The sequence below is a fragment of the Lithobates pipiens genome, unplaced genomic scaffold, assembly GCF_037356315.1.
Source record: "Lithobates pipiens isolate NorthernLeopardFrog02 unplaced genomic scaffold, aLitPip1_a1.2 Scaffold_8, whole genome shotgun sequence".
NCBI classification, from domain to species: Eukaryota; Metazoa; Chordata; class Amphibia; order Anura; family Ranidae; genus Lithobates; species Lithobates pipiens.
This window is the reverse complement of record NW_027507903.1, coordinates 455747615-455764261: the sequence shown is the minus strand read 5'-3', so window position 1 is coordinate 455764261 and position 16647 is coordinate 455747615. Positions and strand designations below refer to the sequence as shown.

The window sequence follows — 16647 nt, the reverse complement described above, 5'->3', positions numbered from 1 at the left end:
CTGTGTAGCCCACACAGCGTTTTTAGCAGGTGGAAGCTCCTCCTTTTAACCTGGTGCTGACTCCTGTGTTATCCTCCTTGGATGCCACGTGTGTGCGGGCCTACACCAGAGGCAGCAAGTGATACGCTGGTGGGGTGGCGAGTCTGGTGGGGTCCCTTCCTCTCTCGGCTGTGGGGTGTCCTGGTACTGCTACCGGCGTGGAGGGTGTGCCTTTGCAGTGGTTTCTTGGCTGGGGGGGTCTCTTCTTGCCCCTATGGAGTCTCAGGAGCATGTTTCCCCACCTGACCCCCCTATCAGAGGCTGCAGGCCCCTCTGGGCCCCAGCCATCCGTTAACGCACTGATGGCGGCCCTGGAGTCCTTTGCTTTAGCAGGTAGTGTGGCTGAAGTGTTGGACCGCGGACCAGGCCACAAAAAAAAACCCTAGCTGATCTGCCTTTTCAAGCGATCGTTTGTTTGGGGTCACTCTGGATGATATCCTTAAGAGTGTCACGGGGGGGGGGGGGGGGGGAGAGTAATTTTCTTCCACAGTCAAAAAAAGGGGAAGGAGCCACATTGCAAGCGTGGTCCTTCCTTCTCGGTGCACAACATTTTTTTTTCGTCCCTCAGGGCCCACTGATAAAGGCTCAAAGTCTTTCAAGCCCCCCTCGAGAGGTTCCAAGCAACCCTGGTCAAGAAAACCAAGAGCGGGGTTCTCCAGACCCCCAGATAAGGCTCCTTCAGCATGAAGGGGCGCCCTCACCCGTAGTCAGGTTGGGGGGATGTCTTTGCTGGTTTCCGGGCTGTGGACCTCTCTTATAAACGACATGTCCGTCCACAAAGTGATTCTGTCTGGTTACAAGATCGAGTTCGTCTTGTCCCCCCAAGCATATTTTTTTCCATCCAATCTGCATCTGTCTCCGGACCGTTTTGTTAGCCCTCTGGGGCACAGTGCAAGGCCTGTTGCTTCAAGGGGTAATTGTCTCAGTTCTGGTGTCGGAATGTTTCTAGGGTTATTTAAACCTGGAAAAAGAGTGCGGCACTCCAATTTTGGCCCTCCAAGGCCATGAACCGCTTTGTGCTGGTGCGGAAGTTCATAATGGAGTTCATTTGCTCCATGGTGGCATCTTTTCATCAGGGGGACTTTCTTTCCTCCATCGACATCAAGGATGCCTACCTCCGCTTTCCTGTGGGAGAGGAGCATTATCAGTTTGCGGCATTACCCTTTGGTCTAACCTCCGCTCCTCGGGTCTTCACCAAGGTATTGGTCCCAGTTCTGGCGCTGCTGCACCAGCGGGGAATTGCTGTTCTGGGCTACCTGGACAACCTTCTGCTGTGAGCAGAGTACCCAGTGACCCTCAGGGGCGATGTGGAGATCGCTATTCAGACTCTGGCAGATTTTGGGTGGCTGATAAATTACCATAAGTCTGTGCTGATTCCAGTTCAGAAATTGGTTTATCTGGGTCTGCCTCTGGATTCCGCTCTGGCTAGAGTGTTCCTTCCACAGGACAAATTCCATAAGTTACATACTGCTGTCCAGCAGGTTGGTCTCTTTGTGGACTTGCATGCGGGTGCTAGGCCTGATGCTGTCTACATTCGAGGTGGTCCCGTTTCCTCAGTTCCACACGAGACACCTAAATAAGGAGATCTTGTTAAAATTGGACCAATGTCCAGGGTCTTTGGACAGTCTCAGATTCGGCTGAGCCAAGGTGTCAAAGGGTCCTTGATCTGGTGGCTTCGTTCCCTGGCTCTTCGGCAGGGGAAATCCTTTCTCACTCTTTACTGGATGGCGGTCACCACCGATATTAGTCTGTCCGAGTGGGGAGGAGTCCCAGGGCCTGAGCTCTGCTCAGGGTCGCTGGATGCTGGAGGAATCCAGGCTACCTATCAACATCTTGGAACTCCCGGCAATCAGACTCTGTCTGGATCATTTGGCGGATCAACTTCAGGGGCTGAAGATATGGATCCAGTAGGACAATGCCATGGCCGGTGGTTTATGTCAACCACCAGGGAGAAACAAGGAGTGTGTTAGTGGGCCTGGAAGTAGCTGGCATTCTCCGATGGGCAGAGCGTTTCGTCCCGGCCATCTCTGCCATCCACATTCCAGGGGTGGACAACTGGCAGGTGGATTACCTGTCGACAAGTGTTGGACCAAGGGGAGTGGTCCCTTTTTATCAGGAAGTATTTTCAATAGTTATGTCTGCATTGGGGCTATCCAGAGGTAGATCTTATGGCATCTCGGGTAAACGTGAAGGTGCAGAGGTTTGAGGTCTCAGGACCCTCTGGCAGATGCCTCAGATGCTCTGGTGGCTCCGTGGGCCCAGTATTGTCTGATCTACGCCTTTCCTTCTCTCAAGCTTCTGCCTTGGCTTACGCAGGATCGAGGCCAAAGGAATTCCAGTCATTCCAGTCATTCTAGTGGCTCTGGACTGGCCTTGTTGGTCCTGGTATGCCGACATGGTGCGTCTGCCTCTTGGGGAGGATCTGCTACCCCAGGGTCCGATATGCCACTCTGCTTTACTGTTGCTAGATTTAACGCCCTGGTTGTTGAAAGCCAGGTGTTTGAAGGATAGAGGCTTACCTGTGTCAGTGATTCCGACACTACTCAAAGCTTAGGAAGTATACTTTCAGGAAGGTATATCATTGGATGTAGAAAGCATATATTTCATAGTGTGAGTCAGTGGGATTTCACCCACGTTCCTTTTCGGTTGCTCAGATTTTGACTTTTCTTCAGAGGGGCGTTGAAAAGAATTTGGCCTTGAGTACTATCAAGGGCCAGGTGTCTGTTCTGACAGTTTTCTTTCAACGCCCCCTGGCTTCGCATTCCCTGGCGCGTACCTTCGTTCAGGGGGTGCGATCTCCCTTGACACAGCGGGACTTGAATCTGGTGCTTTCGGTTCTCTAGAAGCCTCCGTTTGAAAATATTTGCGAAATTCCCCTGCTCACTCTATCATAGAAGGTGGCGTTCATGGTGGCTCTCACCTCTGCTTGCAGGGTGTCGGAATTGGTGGCACTATCCTGTCGCACTCCCCTACCTGGTGATTCATAAGGACAAAGGTGGTTTACATCCTTGTCCTTCATTCTTTCCAGAGATGGGGTGTATATCACCTGGGACTGCCCATGGACGTGGCCAAGTCTCTCTCTCTCTTCCCCCCCCCCCCCCCCCGGCTAATGTACTACTCCTGTAGGTGGGCGATATAACACTATGGTTCTGAATAATGGAACGTTGTCAATGAACTCACAGAAACAGATTTTATGGCAAGTCAAAAATCCTATTCTTTGGGTCCAGTGCATGGAATTGTACAAGCGTACAGAGGGGGAAAAAAAGCCATGTGCTCTGGTTCAGTGAACAAGGGGAAAAGCAGCATTTGGCCTGTTTTCACACGTGCTTCAGCTTGTATAGCAATGTGAACAGCAAGCTTTTGACACGCTTCAAGCAGCTTTTTCTAAGCCTTTAAAGTGCCCTTCAGTGCTTGTTTCGGAAATGTATACACAGATCCTAATGGGAATGTCAATTGCCACTTTAACCACTTAAGCCCAGGCCCCTTTTTGCGATTCGGCACTGCGTCGCTTTAACTTACAATTGCGCAGTCATGTGACGTGGCTCCCAAAAAAAATTGGTGTCCTTTTTTCCCCCACAAATAGAGCTTTCTTTTAGTGGTATTTGATCACCTCTGCGGTTTTTATTTTTAGCGCCATAAACAAAAATAGAGTGACAATTTTCAAAAAAATTCAATATATTTTTTTTTACCTTTTTGCTATAATAAATATCCCCCAAAAATATATAAAAATAATTTTTTTTCCCTCAGTTTAGGCCGATACATATTATTCTTCTACATATTTTTTGGTAAAAAAAAAATCACAATAAGCGTTTTTTATTTATTAAATTTTTCTTTATTATTGTGATTGTAACATTATGGCGGACACGTCGGACAATTTTGACACATTTTTGGGACCATTGGCATTAATGCAGCGATCAGCGATTTTAAAAATGCATTGATTACTGTAAAAATGTCACTGGCAGTGAAGGGGTTAACACTAGGGGGCAGTGTAGGGGTTAAAGTGGTTGTAAACCCTTACAAACAACTTTAACCTACAGGTAAGCCTAGATTAAGGCTTACCTGTAGGTCCAAGAAATATCTCCTAAACCTATACGGTTTAGGAGATATTTACAAAAAGACAGGCACGCGCCGTAGACAGCAGTGCACTGAGCACGCCGCAGATCACGGCGATATGCCGCTCATGTCAGCTCCCGTGCGCATGCGTGGGAGTGACGTCATCGCGGCTCCGGCGAATCACAGCGCTGGAGCAGCGAGACCCGGAAGTCACTCTGGGATACATGGCAGCAGCAAAGATAGAGGACCGCTTTGGGGCTTCGTTCTCAGGTAAGTTATTCATAATGAGCTAGTATGCTATGCATACTAGCTCATTATGCCTTTGTCTTTCAGGTTGCATTTTAAATAAATAAATAGCCTTTACGTCCGCTTTAAGCATGACCTAATGTGGGTTGTGTGCTTTTTTGCGTTTACTGTAGGGGGTGTGACTTGGCGTGTGGCATCACTGATTGTCGTTCCTTATGACAGGGTACAGACGATCAGTGGCAGGCTCACTAGGAAGCACGGGGAGAGGTTTGTGTACACTTGCCTCTCCCCGTTCTTCAGCTCTGTGACCCGATTGCGGGACACCGGCGATGATCGGGTCTACGCGTCTCACGGTCACGGAGCTCAGGACCGGGTCGCATGTGTGCTGCCGGCGGCGCGCATGCAACCTACCCAAGTCGGCAAAATGGCACGGCTGGGCACAAGCACGTACACGTACAGGTACGTTGCCCAGCCGTGCCATTTTGCCGACGTAGATCGGCGTGAGGCGGTCCTTAAGTGGTTAAACAAGCTGCTATCTGGTTTCAGCCTTTGGGTAGTGCGGAAGCCTGCTAGCTTGTTTAAAGTGGCAGTCAACATTCCCATTACGATTTGTGCCCATTTATAAAGTGGAGAAGAATGGTACTTTAAAAGCTTCAACAAAGCGTGCTGAAAGCTCTAAAAATGCTTTGTAAAAGCTTGCTGTTCACACTGCTCTTATACAAGCTGAAGTCTGTGTGAAAGAGGCGTAAGTGTGAATAAACCTTCATCTGTTTTGGAAATTTTATATGAGAGTTTTTCTTCACATTTTGTGATGAAAGGGTCTTTAAAGCGGAGGTAAAACCATCCATAAAACTGTTTCAGTTCCGGCACATGCTGGAAATGTAACGCTCCCATTGGTTGTGCTCTCAACCAAACTGTCATCCCATCCAATGACTGGTATCATAAATGACCATATCTGCAGCAACATGGCAGTTGTAGAATAAACAGAAGCAAAGATGGCAGCTTCTTTGGCTGAAAATGATAGGGGGTTCTACTTACACTTTTTAAGCAAGCCCAAAACATGATGTGTACAGTCAATATATCGCCTAGTCTAGCAGCAAGAGCTTGGGCTAAACAGAAATACAAACTGGTTGTCTTCTCCCATTGACTAGCAGGTGGAAAATGACACGAAGACCCCGTTCACATGGGGCAATTAGCTGTGTAGCGCATGCAGGTCCATCTTTGACCTACACAGGGATGCCCAGGTGTCGCGTGCATCCCCATACCAGTGTCCCATTGTGGTCTATTGGGATATGCGGCTGCATGGACACAGCTGCTGTGTCCTCATATGTCCTGCGGATACCCAAACCCATCCCGTGTGGGTTTGGGTATCCGCAGGACATATGAGGACACAGCAGCTGTGTCCATGCAGCCGCGGGATGGGTTTGGGGACCAGCAGCCACGTGTCCCAATAGACAACAATGGGATGTATGCAACACCTGTGCCAGTAAAAGTTGCCCCTGCATGGGGCACAGAGCTTATTGTTCTGTGTAAAAGGGGCCTAATAGTTAAGATTTTACAATAGTTCTTTAACCACCCTGTCATGCAGAATAGTGGGTGGAGGGGAAGGGTTCAGTAGCAGGTACCAAGTGGTTAAGGGGGAGGGAGGGAAACCAAGCAGCGCTGTGTGGGTCTATGAAGAATGCAATGCAATACTGACTGCTGCGCTGCCTGTTGCAGCGGTGCTGGCACCATGAGAGGCGACAGGGCAGAGACCCTTTTTATTTTTGGCAGGATCCTTGTCTGCTTAGGTTCACATATTTTTGATGTGACAGCCAATGGATGTTTTTATGCATGTTGTGTTAGGACAGTCCCTTCAATTAAATGGGCTGCCTAATGAACAGCAAATACAGTACATCCCCTTCCAACCCCCCCATTTCATATAGAGATGGATAACCATGTGGTCTGTGTTGATGGATGCAGGCAGTGCAGCTTGGCATCAAGCCTGCAGGTGTGCCCCCATAGCAAACAGCTTTCTATGGGGGTACACTCAGAAGAGAAGGAGGTTTCGGGGGCTTCTCAGAGTAGGCAAGTATATCATGTTTGTTTTTTTTTTTTAATAAAAAACTTTGCAATCACTTTAATTATCCAATGATGTGAAAAAAGCAAGTTCCTGTTTCCTTTTATTTTATCTGCTGGCACCCTACTGCAGGAGTGCACCCTGTATGTGGTCAGTGACATCACTACGTCTCCACATGTGAGATGGTGCTGACAGGGTCTTTTTTTTTTTTTTCCTGAAAGGCCAAAGGGGCTGCCTCTTTAGACCCAGTTCACTTTCATGCAAATCTGATGGGACCTGAACTTCATAGATTCGCATCTCCCCTGAAAGTACATTTGTTTTCTTTGAAGGCCGTTCACATGGATGCAGTGCGATTTTTGATCTGGTTAAAAAAAGGGTCAAGTGCAATACCAATTTAATCTCCAGCTATGTCCAGTCCTCTCAGAACTCTCATTAAATTTATACCTGTCAAACACAAATCGCATCAATGTGAACCAAGCTTTAGTGGAATGCTTCTACATTTAAGCATGATTTCTGTTTGTTAGCTGAACGTTCTGAGAAAATGATAATGAGATTAAAAAAAACGAAGATGCAATATTTATTGCAGCTTAGTGAATTGACCCTCATGAGTTTATTGAATGCTGTTAAAAACGATAGCATACTATAAAGCATGAGACCAAATAATACTCTCTTCAATTTTTCTTTTCTTTCTAGCCAATACACAATAGAAGCTGCGCGCTGATACTCACAACGGCACGGTCCACTGGAATTTTTCTATGGTACATGTAAAGGAAAAAAAGGACATTGTTTTTGTGTCTGTTTGGAAGGTGTGAAGTATAAAAAAAAATGAGCTGTGAAAAAGAAGTATAACTTATACAGATTGTTAATTCTATTGTAAATTTTATTTAAAACATAAAGATAGTTCTAAGAATATTGCAAAACTGAACGCATGAGTCTGTACAAATTTAGTTGAGAACCATATTCATCAAACTGATGTTTTCACATTTCTTTTTTCTCTGATGGAATTTTATTAAGTTTACTGAGTTGTGACTGCAGTTTGTTTCTTTCTATTTAATTTGTGAAGTTGTGAATTTTTTTATTTTTTTTTGTGTGTGTGCAATTTACCAGTGTTAAGTGCAGTTGAAAGCAACTGGACCAGAGCTAAACTGATGCAATGAAGAATATGGGACCAAGATATTTTTTTGGCAAGGTCTTCAGTCAACATCAACCTGCACTGGAACTGTAATACGTTTTGGGATTACCCACTAGTTTCAGAGGCCTAGGTAGGAATTTTATTACAGCAACCCCTAAAGCATTCCCAATGTTGTAAGAGCAATATATATTTTGCTGGTCACAAAATTGGTTGATGCAAAAAAAAAAAAAATACATTTATCATGACATATAACGTTATAGTACTTGATGATAACTGGTAATTCAAGGATATAATAGTTGACAGCTCCATCATGAAACTGTTATTTGCTATTCTGGCATTTACATTGATAGATGAGGATTGTGTATGGCCATGTTTACAGTGCTAAAAAGTGGCAGTGTCTTGGTGGTAGGCTGCTAGCCAGAGCACTTCATCATGGGAAGAGGTTTTGCAGTTGCAGTGAGCGAGATCTATGGCTGGGGTTGGATTTACACAGACACTCACTTTGAATGGGGAAGGTGACTGTGAGGATGATTTACTAAAACTGAAGAGTGCAAAATCTGGTGCAGCTCCGCCCACGTCATTTACAGAGTTCTGTGAGTGGGAGAACTACAACTACCATCATTCATTGGGGCTGGCAGCATGTAGTTCTCAACTACCAGGGAGCTGATGCACAGTCTAAGTAGTTCATTGATACTTCCTATCATTTAATAACTGCCTGCCTGCCAGCTACACTGACAGTCTGCAGAAGCCTGAGAGTGCACCCCTGTATCTCCTGATCAGGGGTGCAATGCTTTACAGGCTTCTAATAAATAAATTAAAATAAATGTTTTTTGTTGCCTGCAAAAAGATGTACATTTGTTTTGTTTCTTTAAAAAAAGGTGAACTTCTCCTTTAGACCTATTTCACAGTGGGGCTGTGGCCGAATTGGTGCTAAAGCACCGTTTGTTTTAGTGGCACTTTTTGGCCACTAGCGGGGAGCTTTTAACCCCAACAAAGGGGTTAAAAACTCCTGTGTTACTGCACTTTTCAGGTGCTTTGAAAGCGCAGCCCATTCATTCCAATGCAGCACTCCCAACCTGTGCCAAAAATGCTGCTTGCAGGACTTTTCAGAACGCAAGCGCCCCCGCACCAGTGTGAAAAGTCACACTTGAATGACTGGGAGGTGATTTTCAGGTGCTTAGCAAAAGCTATTTCCAGTGCTAAAGCGCCTGAAAACCGGTCTTGAGCACACACCTAACACGTTGGGTAATTGAGATAATTCCAAATGGACAGGCCAGAAAATCGTTTTCTAAAATGTATCTCAACCCAAAAACAAAAAAGATAATATACTGCAGTTTACCAGTCCTTTAGATGTGGCGGTGCATTTTTCTTTTCCTTTTATTTTAACCTGGTAAATCTGTAACATGTTTCCTGTCTCAGGATGACAATGTTCACTGACTATTGTATTTATAGAGGTTGTTACCCAGGCTGGATTACAAACCTGTTTTCCTCTCCATCTTGATTACTTAGCTGGAGGAGATTCATAATTAACAGTGTAGCCATCCTGCCCTAAGCAACAGTGCCCCTTTAGGCTGGGTTCACACTATTTGTGGCGTGGGGCACAACAGGGGGTCTGGAGTGTCCCTATTCACCGTGTCAGGTCAGAATTTTTGCCTTGAAATTGGACCTGAAATGGAGCTAAAGACACACAGGACCTGCCTGCAGTGCGCTCTGCAGCCACCCTGGAGATGTGTGAACCGGCTCCATTGAGAGCCGGTCACACACTCCTGTCATGTGAATTAGATGCAGAGAAATCCACATCCAATTTGCATCAGTGAACCTGCCCTTAGTGTTGCAAAGCCTGATTGCTAGTCTCTTCCAAGTTCAGTGGTATCTGCTGCTGGGGAGTGTCCCTGGCAAAAGTGCAAGAAGATACAGTAATGCTAGGAGATAATGATGTACCCTGGCCAACCACTGTGTGGTTTATTGCCAGTGGTGCAGACTGGGAGAGGATATAAATATTTGGATGTGTCCTTGTGCGCTTATTCTTCCTCAGGCCAGGCACCCATGTGCTTTTGTGAGACAAACCTTAAAGCTACGTACCCGCGATCAGATTTTCCGACGGGAAATGTGTGATGACAGGCTGTTGGCGGAGAATCCGACTGTATACTCCATCGGACAATTGTCGGATTTTCCACGGACAAATGTTGGATGGCGGGTTTTAAAATTTTCCGTGGACAAATGTCTGTCGGACAAAAGTCCGAAGTATAAACACGCATGCTCGGAAGCAAGGACGAGCCAGAAACTGTTGGTCTTGTAAAATTAGCGTTCGTAATGGAGCAGTAACATTTGTGACAAGGCAAATTAGAAATCTCGAAATGCAGCGCACAATTCTCTTCTTCTTTAATGGGATAATAATGAAGCTGCATTGCTGGTGATACTGATGGAGTTATTACAAACTAATTTTCAAAGGCTTTTTTTCTAGTCATATCAAGATTATTATGTGCTTTTTTGGGGGGGGGGGGGGCAAATTACCACAGCGCCATTATCCCGTAGTTTTTAAGATCAAAGATACAGTAACTATGTTGGTGTCCCTTGTCAATTTTACATTTAATTTTTTTAAATGTAACTGCCTACTCCCAAACTGTCATTTGAAGTAAACACATAGCCAAGTATTATTCTCCACAAATTTTTTTACTGTGCATTTAAAAAAAGAAAACAAATAAAATTAGACATGCTATCTGCCAATAGAACTTAACCAAAAAGTGCATTCTATGCATCATTATTATTCAACCAAAAAAAAAAAAAAAAAAAAAGCCTCATGCATGTGTCCTGCTTCTTAATATAGGGGGGTCAACAATGCCAACAGTTGGTGAAAACAGGGGTCCGTCGTCCGGAGATAATTTCAAAAAACATCTGGATTATTCTGCTGGAGCTCCCGCAGCAAAGGCATATGACATAATTGGTCACGATTAATAAAGCAACCAATTTTTGGTCCAAGAACTCCTCCTCCTGTTCCTGGACTGGACTTGGGTCAAAGCAATAACTCCAAGGCCAATAATAAATAACAACACGTTATCTCCTCCAATTCCGCAACATGTCTGGTTGACGAACAGCCGTTCAGAAACTAACTAAAAAGCGCAAATCAAACACTCAAACTTCTACTAACACAAAATTAGCAGAAGTGGCCCAAAGGATGGCAATAAAGAGCTGAAAAAACACGTAGTACATCACTACGTTCGTGTTTGTTGGCCAACAATTTCTTGCCGTTTATATGCAAGACAAAAACTAGGCACATGCCTTCGGACAAAAGTCCGAGGTTTTGTCTGCGGAAAATCCGATCATGTGTACGAGGCTTAAGACCCCCATACACACCATTAGATTTTCTGCAGATTTTTGGCTTCAGATTTACCAAAAACATACAATATGAGGTAGGGGTGCACCGAATGAGTTTTTTGGTACCGAAACCAATTCCGAAAATGAAAAATACACTAGGCCAAAACTGACCGATACTGAAAATGACTGTTTTGAAAAAATATTTTTATACAGGAGATGGTCAGAGACTGGGGACATGGTACAGGCGATAGTCAGAGACTGGGGACATGGTACTGGAGATGGTCAGAGACTGCAGACATGGTACAGGAGATGGTCAGAGACTGCAGACGTAGTACTGGAGATGGTCAGAGACTGCAGACATGGTACAGGAGATGGTCAGAGACTGCAATTTGTATGGACATTAGTAGATAATGGCTGATCGGCCCTTTCACCTAACCCAGCGCTACCCCCCAGGACAAACCACCCCCCCTCCATTAGTACAGACCCCCCAAGACGAACAAACCTCCCTCCATTAGTAAAGACCCTCCTCAGGACAGACCCCGCCCCAGGACAAACCAACCCCCATCCATTAGTACAGACCCCCTAGGACAAACCAATCCCCCTCGATTAGTACAGACCCCCCCCCAGGACAACCCGCCCCTCCATTAGTACAGACCCATCCAAGACAAAATCCCCACCTTCCATTTCGGTACATAAAAACATATGGGAGAACAGGTGGAGAACAGATCGCAGCAGGCAGGAGTTAAGACAGAGAGGAGAAGAACACATGTCGATGCAGGTATGGACCGCCCCCTCAGCGACATCACTGTAAGGCTAGTCTCTCTCCACACAGATAGCTGCTTCGATCGCCAGCTGCTTCACTCTCTTCCTCTGACAGGAGGGAGGTGGGACAGTCTTGGGAAACAGCGGCAGTGGGGAGAGTCACCTCTTGACACGGAGGAGGATGGAGGGGAGCACTCTGTTGCTTCACCGCCCCCACTTCTGGTGTCCGGGTGAACTGCACCCGCCTAGGATCGGCCCTGACGACACCTCCCCATTATAGGTTGCAACAGGGGCGGGGCCCCCACCCCATTTTTTGCGTGATTTCTCTTTCGACAAATAGCCGAAAAAGGCTATTTTCGGCGGCCAAAATTTTGGTGCATCCCTAATATGAGGTCAAACCTTAAGCGTTTCAGTTTGTATGCAATCAGGCGGGCCCTTGCACTACATGATTTTGGTAAATCTGAAGAGAAAATCCAATAGTGTGTACGGTGCCTAAGCTTTCATTGCCTTGCTGGAAGTGGCTTTCCCAGAAGGAGTGGATACAATCCTGAGCTGGAGCACTAGAGACAAACTTTGGCTGGAGGTGTCTGAAAAGCTTGAATTTGTCATTCTAACATTTGAGGTTCTAACTGTGGGCGCCCGACTATGACTTCACAGCCGGTAACACACTGTGCATGTTTGGGCAATCTTCTGGGGCCTGTGACGTGTCCCAGAAGGTTGCAGGGGGAGAGGTGAACTTCCTTCATGTGCCATGGAGCTGTGGGAGCTGGATGCTCATAAAAACTGGGGTTTCACCTCTACTCCAAAAAATGACATGCCAAATGTGGCACGTCAGTGGGTCACCACCACTTAAAGCGGAAGTTCCATTTTTTGGGTGGAACTCCGCTTTAACGCATTCTCTACATAAAGAACCTTTTAGGGGCAACTCCCCCTCCCCAAATACCCAAGCCTGATTTCAGTCTGGCATGTCTCTCTACTTCCCTCCACACTTGTCTGGACTCAATAGGATTGGCTCCTTCTGCTGTCAATCAAATCCAGTGGTGGGGGGCCAAGCCGAGTTGCACTGTTTGTCAGTAGACGCACACCGTGCAGCTTGAGAGTGAGCCAACACAAGTACCCCCCCAAATCAAGTAGCTGGGGGGGTGGGGACGAAGGCAGGAGGAGACAGGTGCGCCAGCAGGGAGCTCCAGAAGAAGAAGATCAGGGCTGCTCTATGCAAATCCACTGCACAAAGCAGGAAAGGTATTATAAAAAATAGTGTTATCACCTTAAAGGTCCTTTTACCTGTGAAAGTGCAAGTATGATTTTCCTGGAGTCTGCCATGATTATTGGGCTCTAACCCTCTTTTCCTAACTTTATGGTTGCAAATTTAGAATTTTGACTAAATTGACAGGTGCCTATCTGTCCAAAACCCCCACTAAAAGTCAAGGACATTTGACTTCAGTGGGTATATAATAGGGGGTGCTGTAGAAGGAAAATTCAGCTCACCGAAGAGTTACAAGACCACTGCAGGTATTTTCTGTACTTGCTAAAAATGTTCCTAGCCTAAAAAATAAAAACGAAATAGAGCCACCACATCTAAGGACTGTAGGCAGCATATTACATTTATGGTCCTGGGTTTTTACACTTTAAGGACATTTTCACACTACTGTGTTATAGTAAACCCTTAGCAGTAAGGTCCTAAAGAATTGCAGGAGGCCAGTGAGTGATTCAGAGTGTCAAGATCAACATTGGTTTTGGTCACCCTAGGTATTAACTTTTTCTACGTTCAGGTTTTAATGAAAAAAAATAATAATAAATCATTGGAAAAATAAGTCTGCTAATCAGCAATCCTGCTACAAAAAAATTATTGTTCTAAATTTCAGGACTAACCAAATCCCTGGGTTAGAGCGCTTACTTACAATTCTTGTACAGTATTTCTCATTTTTCTGGGAATTTACAGATACTAATTTCTATGCCTCTGTTTTATTTTTCTGCAATTAAATATATTTATGTGAGTCTCAACTTATATATTTGTTTTTCTTTAAAGCATTGTCATCTTTTTATCATGATTTCAGCTCAAAAGAATATTGTGTAGCATTAAGATAAAGCTCAATAAAAGTAAAAACTTTTATATATTGTTTATGCATTGATGTTATTGTTTTCTTTACATCACTTATATGGTAGCACAATACAACGCAACTAATTGTACATAAGCCATATGGTAGCATAGAACAACAGTTTCCCAAGTCTGTTGCCTCAAGACATTTTTCCATCTCAGGCTTTAAATAGTACTTCTGCACTCACTGTAAAATCCTTTTCCTGAAGTCTTTTGAGGGACAAAAAGTCTTCAACCTTTGGGTATACTGCACCTTCAGTGGGACTGGATACTGACAAAAAGTAAAAACTGTAGACCAGCCCAGAACAACCCCTCCTATTTCCAGAGTGGCTCAGTTTTATAGCAAAGCAGTACTGAGAACATGATCAGAAACACGTGTCCCTAAATTAACTCCATGAAAAGGATATGATTGTAAGTACAAAAATCCTATTTTCTTTCTCATCCGTTGAAGGACAAAGGAAGTCTTTAGCTTTCTGGATGTCTAAAAGCAGTCCAATAGAGGGGGACAGCAAACAAGCGCTAACCTTAGGCACAGCCATCCAAGAGAGAACTGGGGAGTCCCACGGGAGTCTATGCCCGGAAGTGGGTGTAAATACCTGTCTTTGACAGGTATCTGCACCCCCTCCCCCCTGAAAGGTGCCAATTGTGACACTGGAGGGGGGGAGGGTTCCAATCAGCTGAAGTTCCACTTTAGGGTGGAACCCCGCTTTAATATATTAAAAGACATGGAGCGTGGCATTTAGGATTGGTTTATATTGAGTAGTGTACAAAGTGCAGAATGAACCCGATTTAAATTATACCAAGGTACAGGAAGGAACAGGGGAAAATAGGATTTTTTGTACTGTAATTCACCGACTGACACAGCTCCTCTCTTTAGACCATTGGGTTGTTACGTCACCTTCAGGAGAGGACTAGGCATAACATGTTAACATGTGGTAATTAAAACTAGAACTTTCTAGTTCCACCCAAGGGGCGGTCCCTTAGGTAACAACCCCTCAACCCCCCCCTTACAGAGAAAAGGATTTTACGGCGAGTACAAAAAATCCTATTCTCTCTTATATTCACCAACTAACACAGCTCCTCTCTTTAGACCATTGGGACGTCCCCAAGCAGTGCCAAAACGAGGGGTGGGAAAAACAGCATAAAACTTCATCCACATGGCATGTGGGAACCAGTGTAAACTTTACCCACAAAAAAAGAGGGTGCTCCTCAACAGAGACACTACCCTCAAACCACACCAGAACTGTGGTAACAAATGCAACAGTGCATTTACTTAAAAGTACTGCATTTTTACCCCCAAAAAAACAGGAAAAAATGTATGTGCAATTGCAATTATACAGCTGCCTGCAAAACTTTGCGGCCAAAACAGACATCGGCCAAAACAGACATCAGCCGATGCACTGACATCTACCTTGTAGAATTTTGTAAAAATGTGAACAGACGACCAAGTCACCACTTTACACACTTGAGCGACAGACGCTTGATGGTGGAAGGCCCAAAACGTTCTGATTGCCCTTGTGGAGTAGGCCTGTACTACAATCTGTCTGATCCACCTGGAAATGGTGGCCGACGAGACCACTATGCCTTTGTTCGGACCAGACACCAAAGCAAACAGGGAGTCTGACTTCCGAAAGGGAGCCGTTGCAGACAAATACACCCTCAGAGCCCGAATCACGTCCAGGGCATGAACAGCCACCTCCTTAGGACGTGTCAGCTTAGGACACAGAGATGGTAACATGGTGTGGAACGCCAAAACCACCTTCGGCAGAAAAGAAGGTTGCGGACGCAACACGACCTTATCCTTATGGATAACCAGATAGAGCAACTTGCAAGACAAGGCCGCCAGTTACGAAACCCTCTGGCCGATGTGATGGTCACTAGAAAGACCACTGGGAAAGAGTCAACAGGGGGTCTCTCTGATATTTTCAAATGGCGGTTTTTGAAGCTCCGATGTAAATGGCTGACAGGGCCAGTACATTTCGCTCTGCCCACCGAAGTATGTGAGCGACCTTCCGTGCAGCGGCCGAGCTTCTTGTTCCTCCTTGGTCATTGCCGTGGCATTGTCTGACTGGATCCTGATCAGACTCGAAGTCTTATTGACCATGTGGAGAGGCATAGCCTGATTGCTCTCAGTTCGAACAGACTGATCGGCAGCTTGGATTCCTCCACCGACCAGAGGCCCTGGGTCGACTGAACTCCCATTACTCCACCCCAGTCTGATAGGCTGGCATCCATTCTGATCACTGTCCATTTCAGAGGTAGGAACGACTTCCTGGACCGATGTGCCAGGGACCTTAGCCACCAGAGCAGGGAATCCCTGACTAACTGGCTCACCTGAATCTGCCAATCCAGGGACAACAGACATTTGTCCCATTTTGTCAAAATCTCCTTCTGCAGGACTGGGCATAGGGTACTACCTCGAAGGAGGCCACCATGAGACCCAGGACTCGCATGCAGAAGCGCAGCGACGACCACCTGCGGTTCATCAGCAGTTTTACCGCAGCTCTGAAAGTCTGCAGCTTTTCTGAAGGGAGAAACACTCTCGGTTACCATGGAGTCCCGCAGTAAGCCTAGGTACTTCAAACACTGAGTCGGTATGAGCACAGACTTTTTTTAGGTTCAACAACCACCCCAATTCCTGCAGGGTCTGCATGGTGATCGACACATCCTCCTCTAACGCTGAGGCAGAAGATGCTCTCAGGAGCTTGTCTAGTTATCCCGCGATCGCAGAAACTTCTGATGCCGGAGGCATATGGGTATGTGCAGGTACGCATCCTGGATGTCTAAGGACGCCAGGGAGTCCCCTTGATGGAGTGCAGCGACTACTGAGGGAACTGATTCCCTTCTGAACCTCTGTACTTTCACAAAGTAAATTGAGGGCTTTTAGGTCCAAGATTGGACGTACCTTCTTGGGGACTACAAACAGGTTTGAGTAGAACCCCT

At 45.8% G+C, this 16647-nt stretch overlaps 2 protein-coding genes across 2 annotated transcripts in view; one reads left to right on the top strand and one right to left on the bottom strand.

Annotated features, from left to right (window-relative positions):
- Positions 1–13610, top strand: part of PWWP2A (PWWP domain containing 2A) — a 63041-nt gene extending 49431 nt beyond the window's left edge. The window contains exon 3 of the mRNA XM_077468434.1: positions 7091–13610. The gene's annotated coding sequence lies outside the window, so the exon portion shown is untranslated. The remainder of the gene's footprint in view (positions 1–7090) is intronic.
- Positions 6989–16647, bottom strand: part of TTC1 (tetratricopeptide repeat domain 1) — a 39530-nt gene continuing 29871 nt past the window's right edge. The window contains exon 7 of the mRNA XM_077468437.1: positions 6989–7150. Within this exon, the coding sequence (XP_077324563.1) occupies positions 7122–7150 (29 nt within the window). The 3' untranslated portion in view covers positions 6989–7121. The remainder of the gene's footprint in view (positions 7151–16647) is intronic.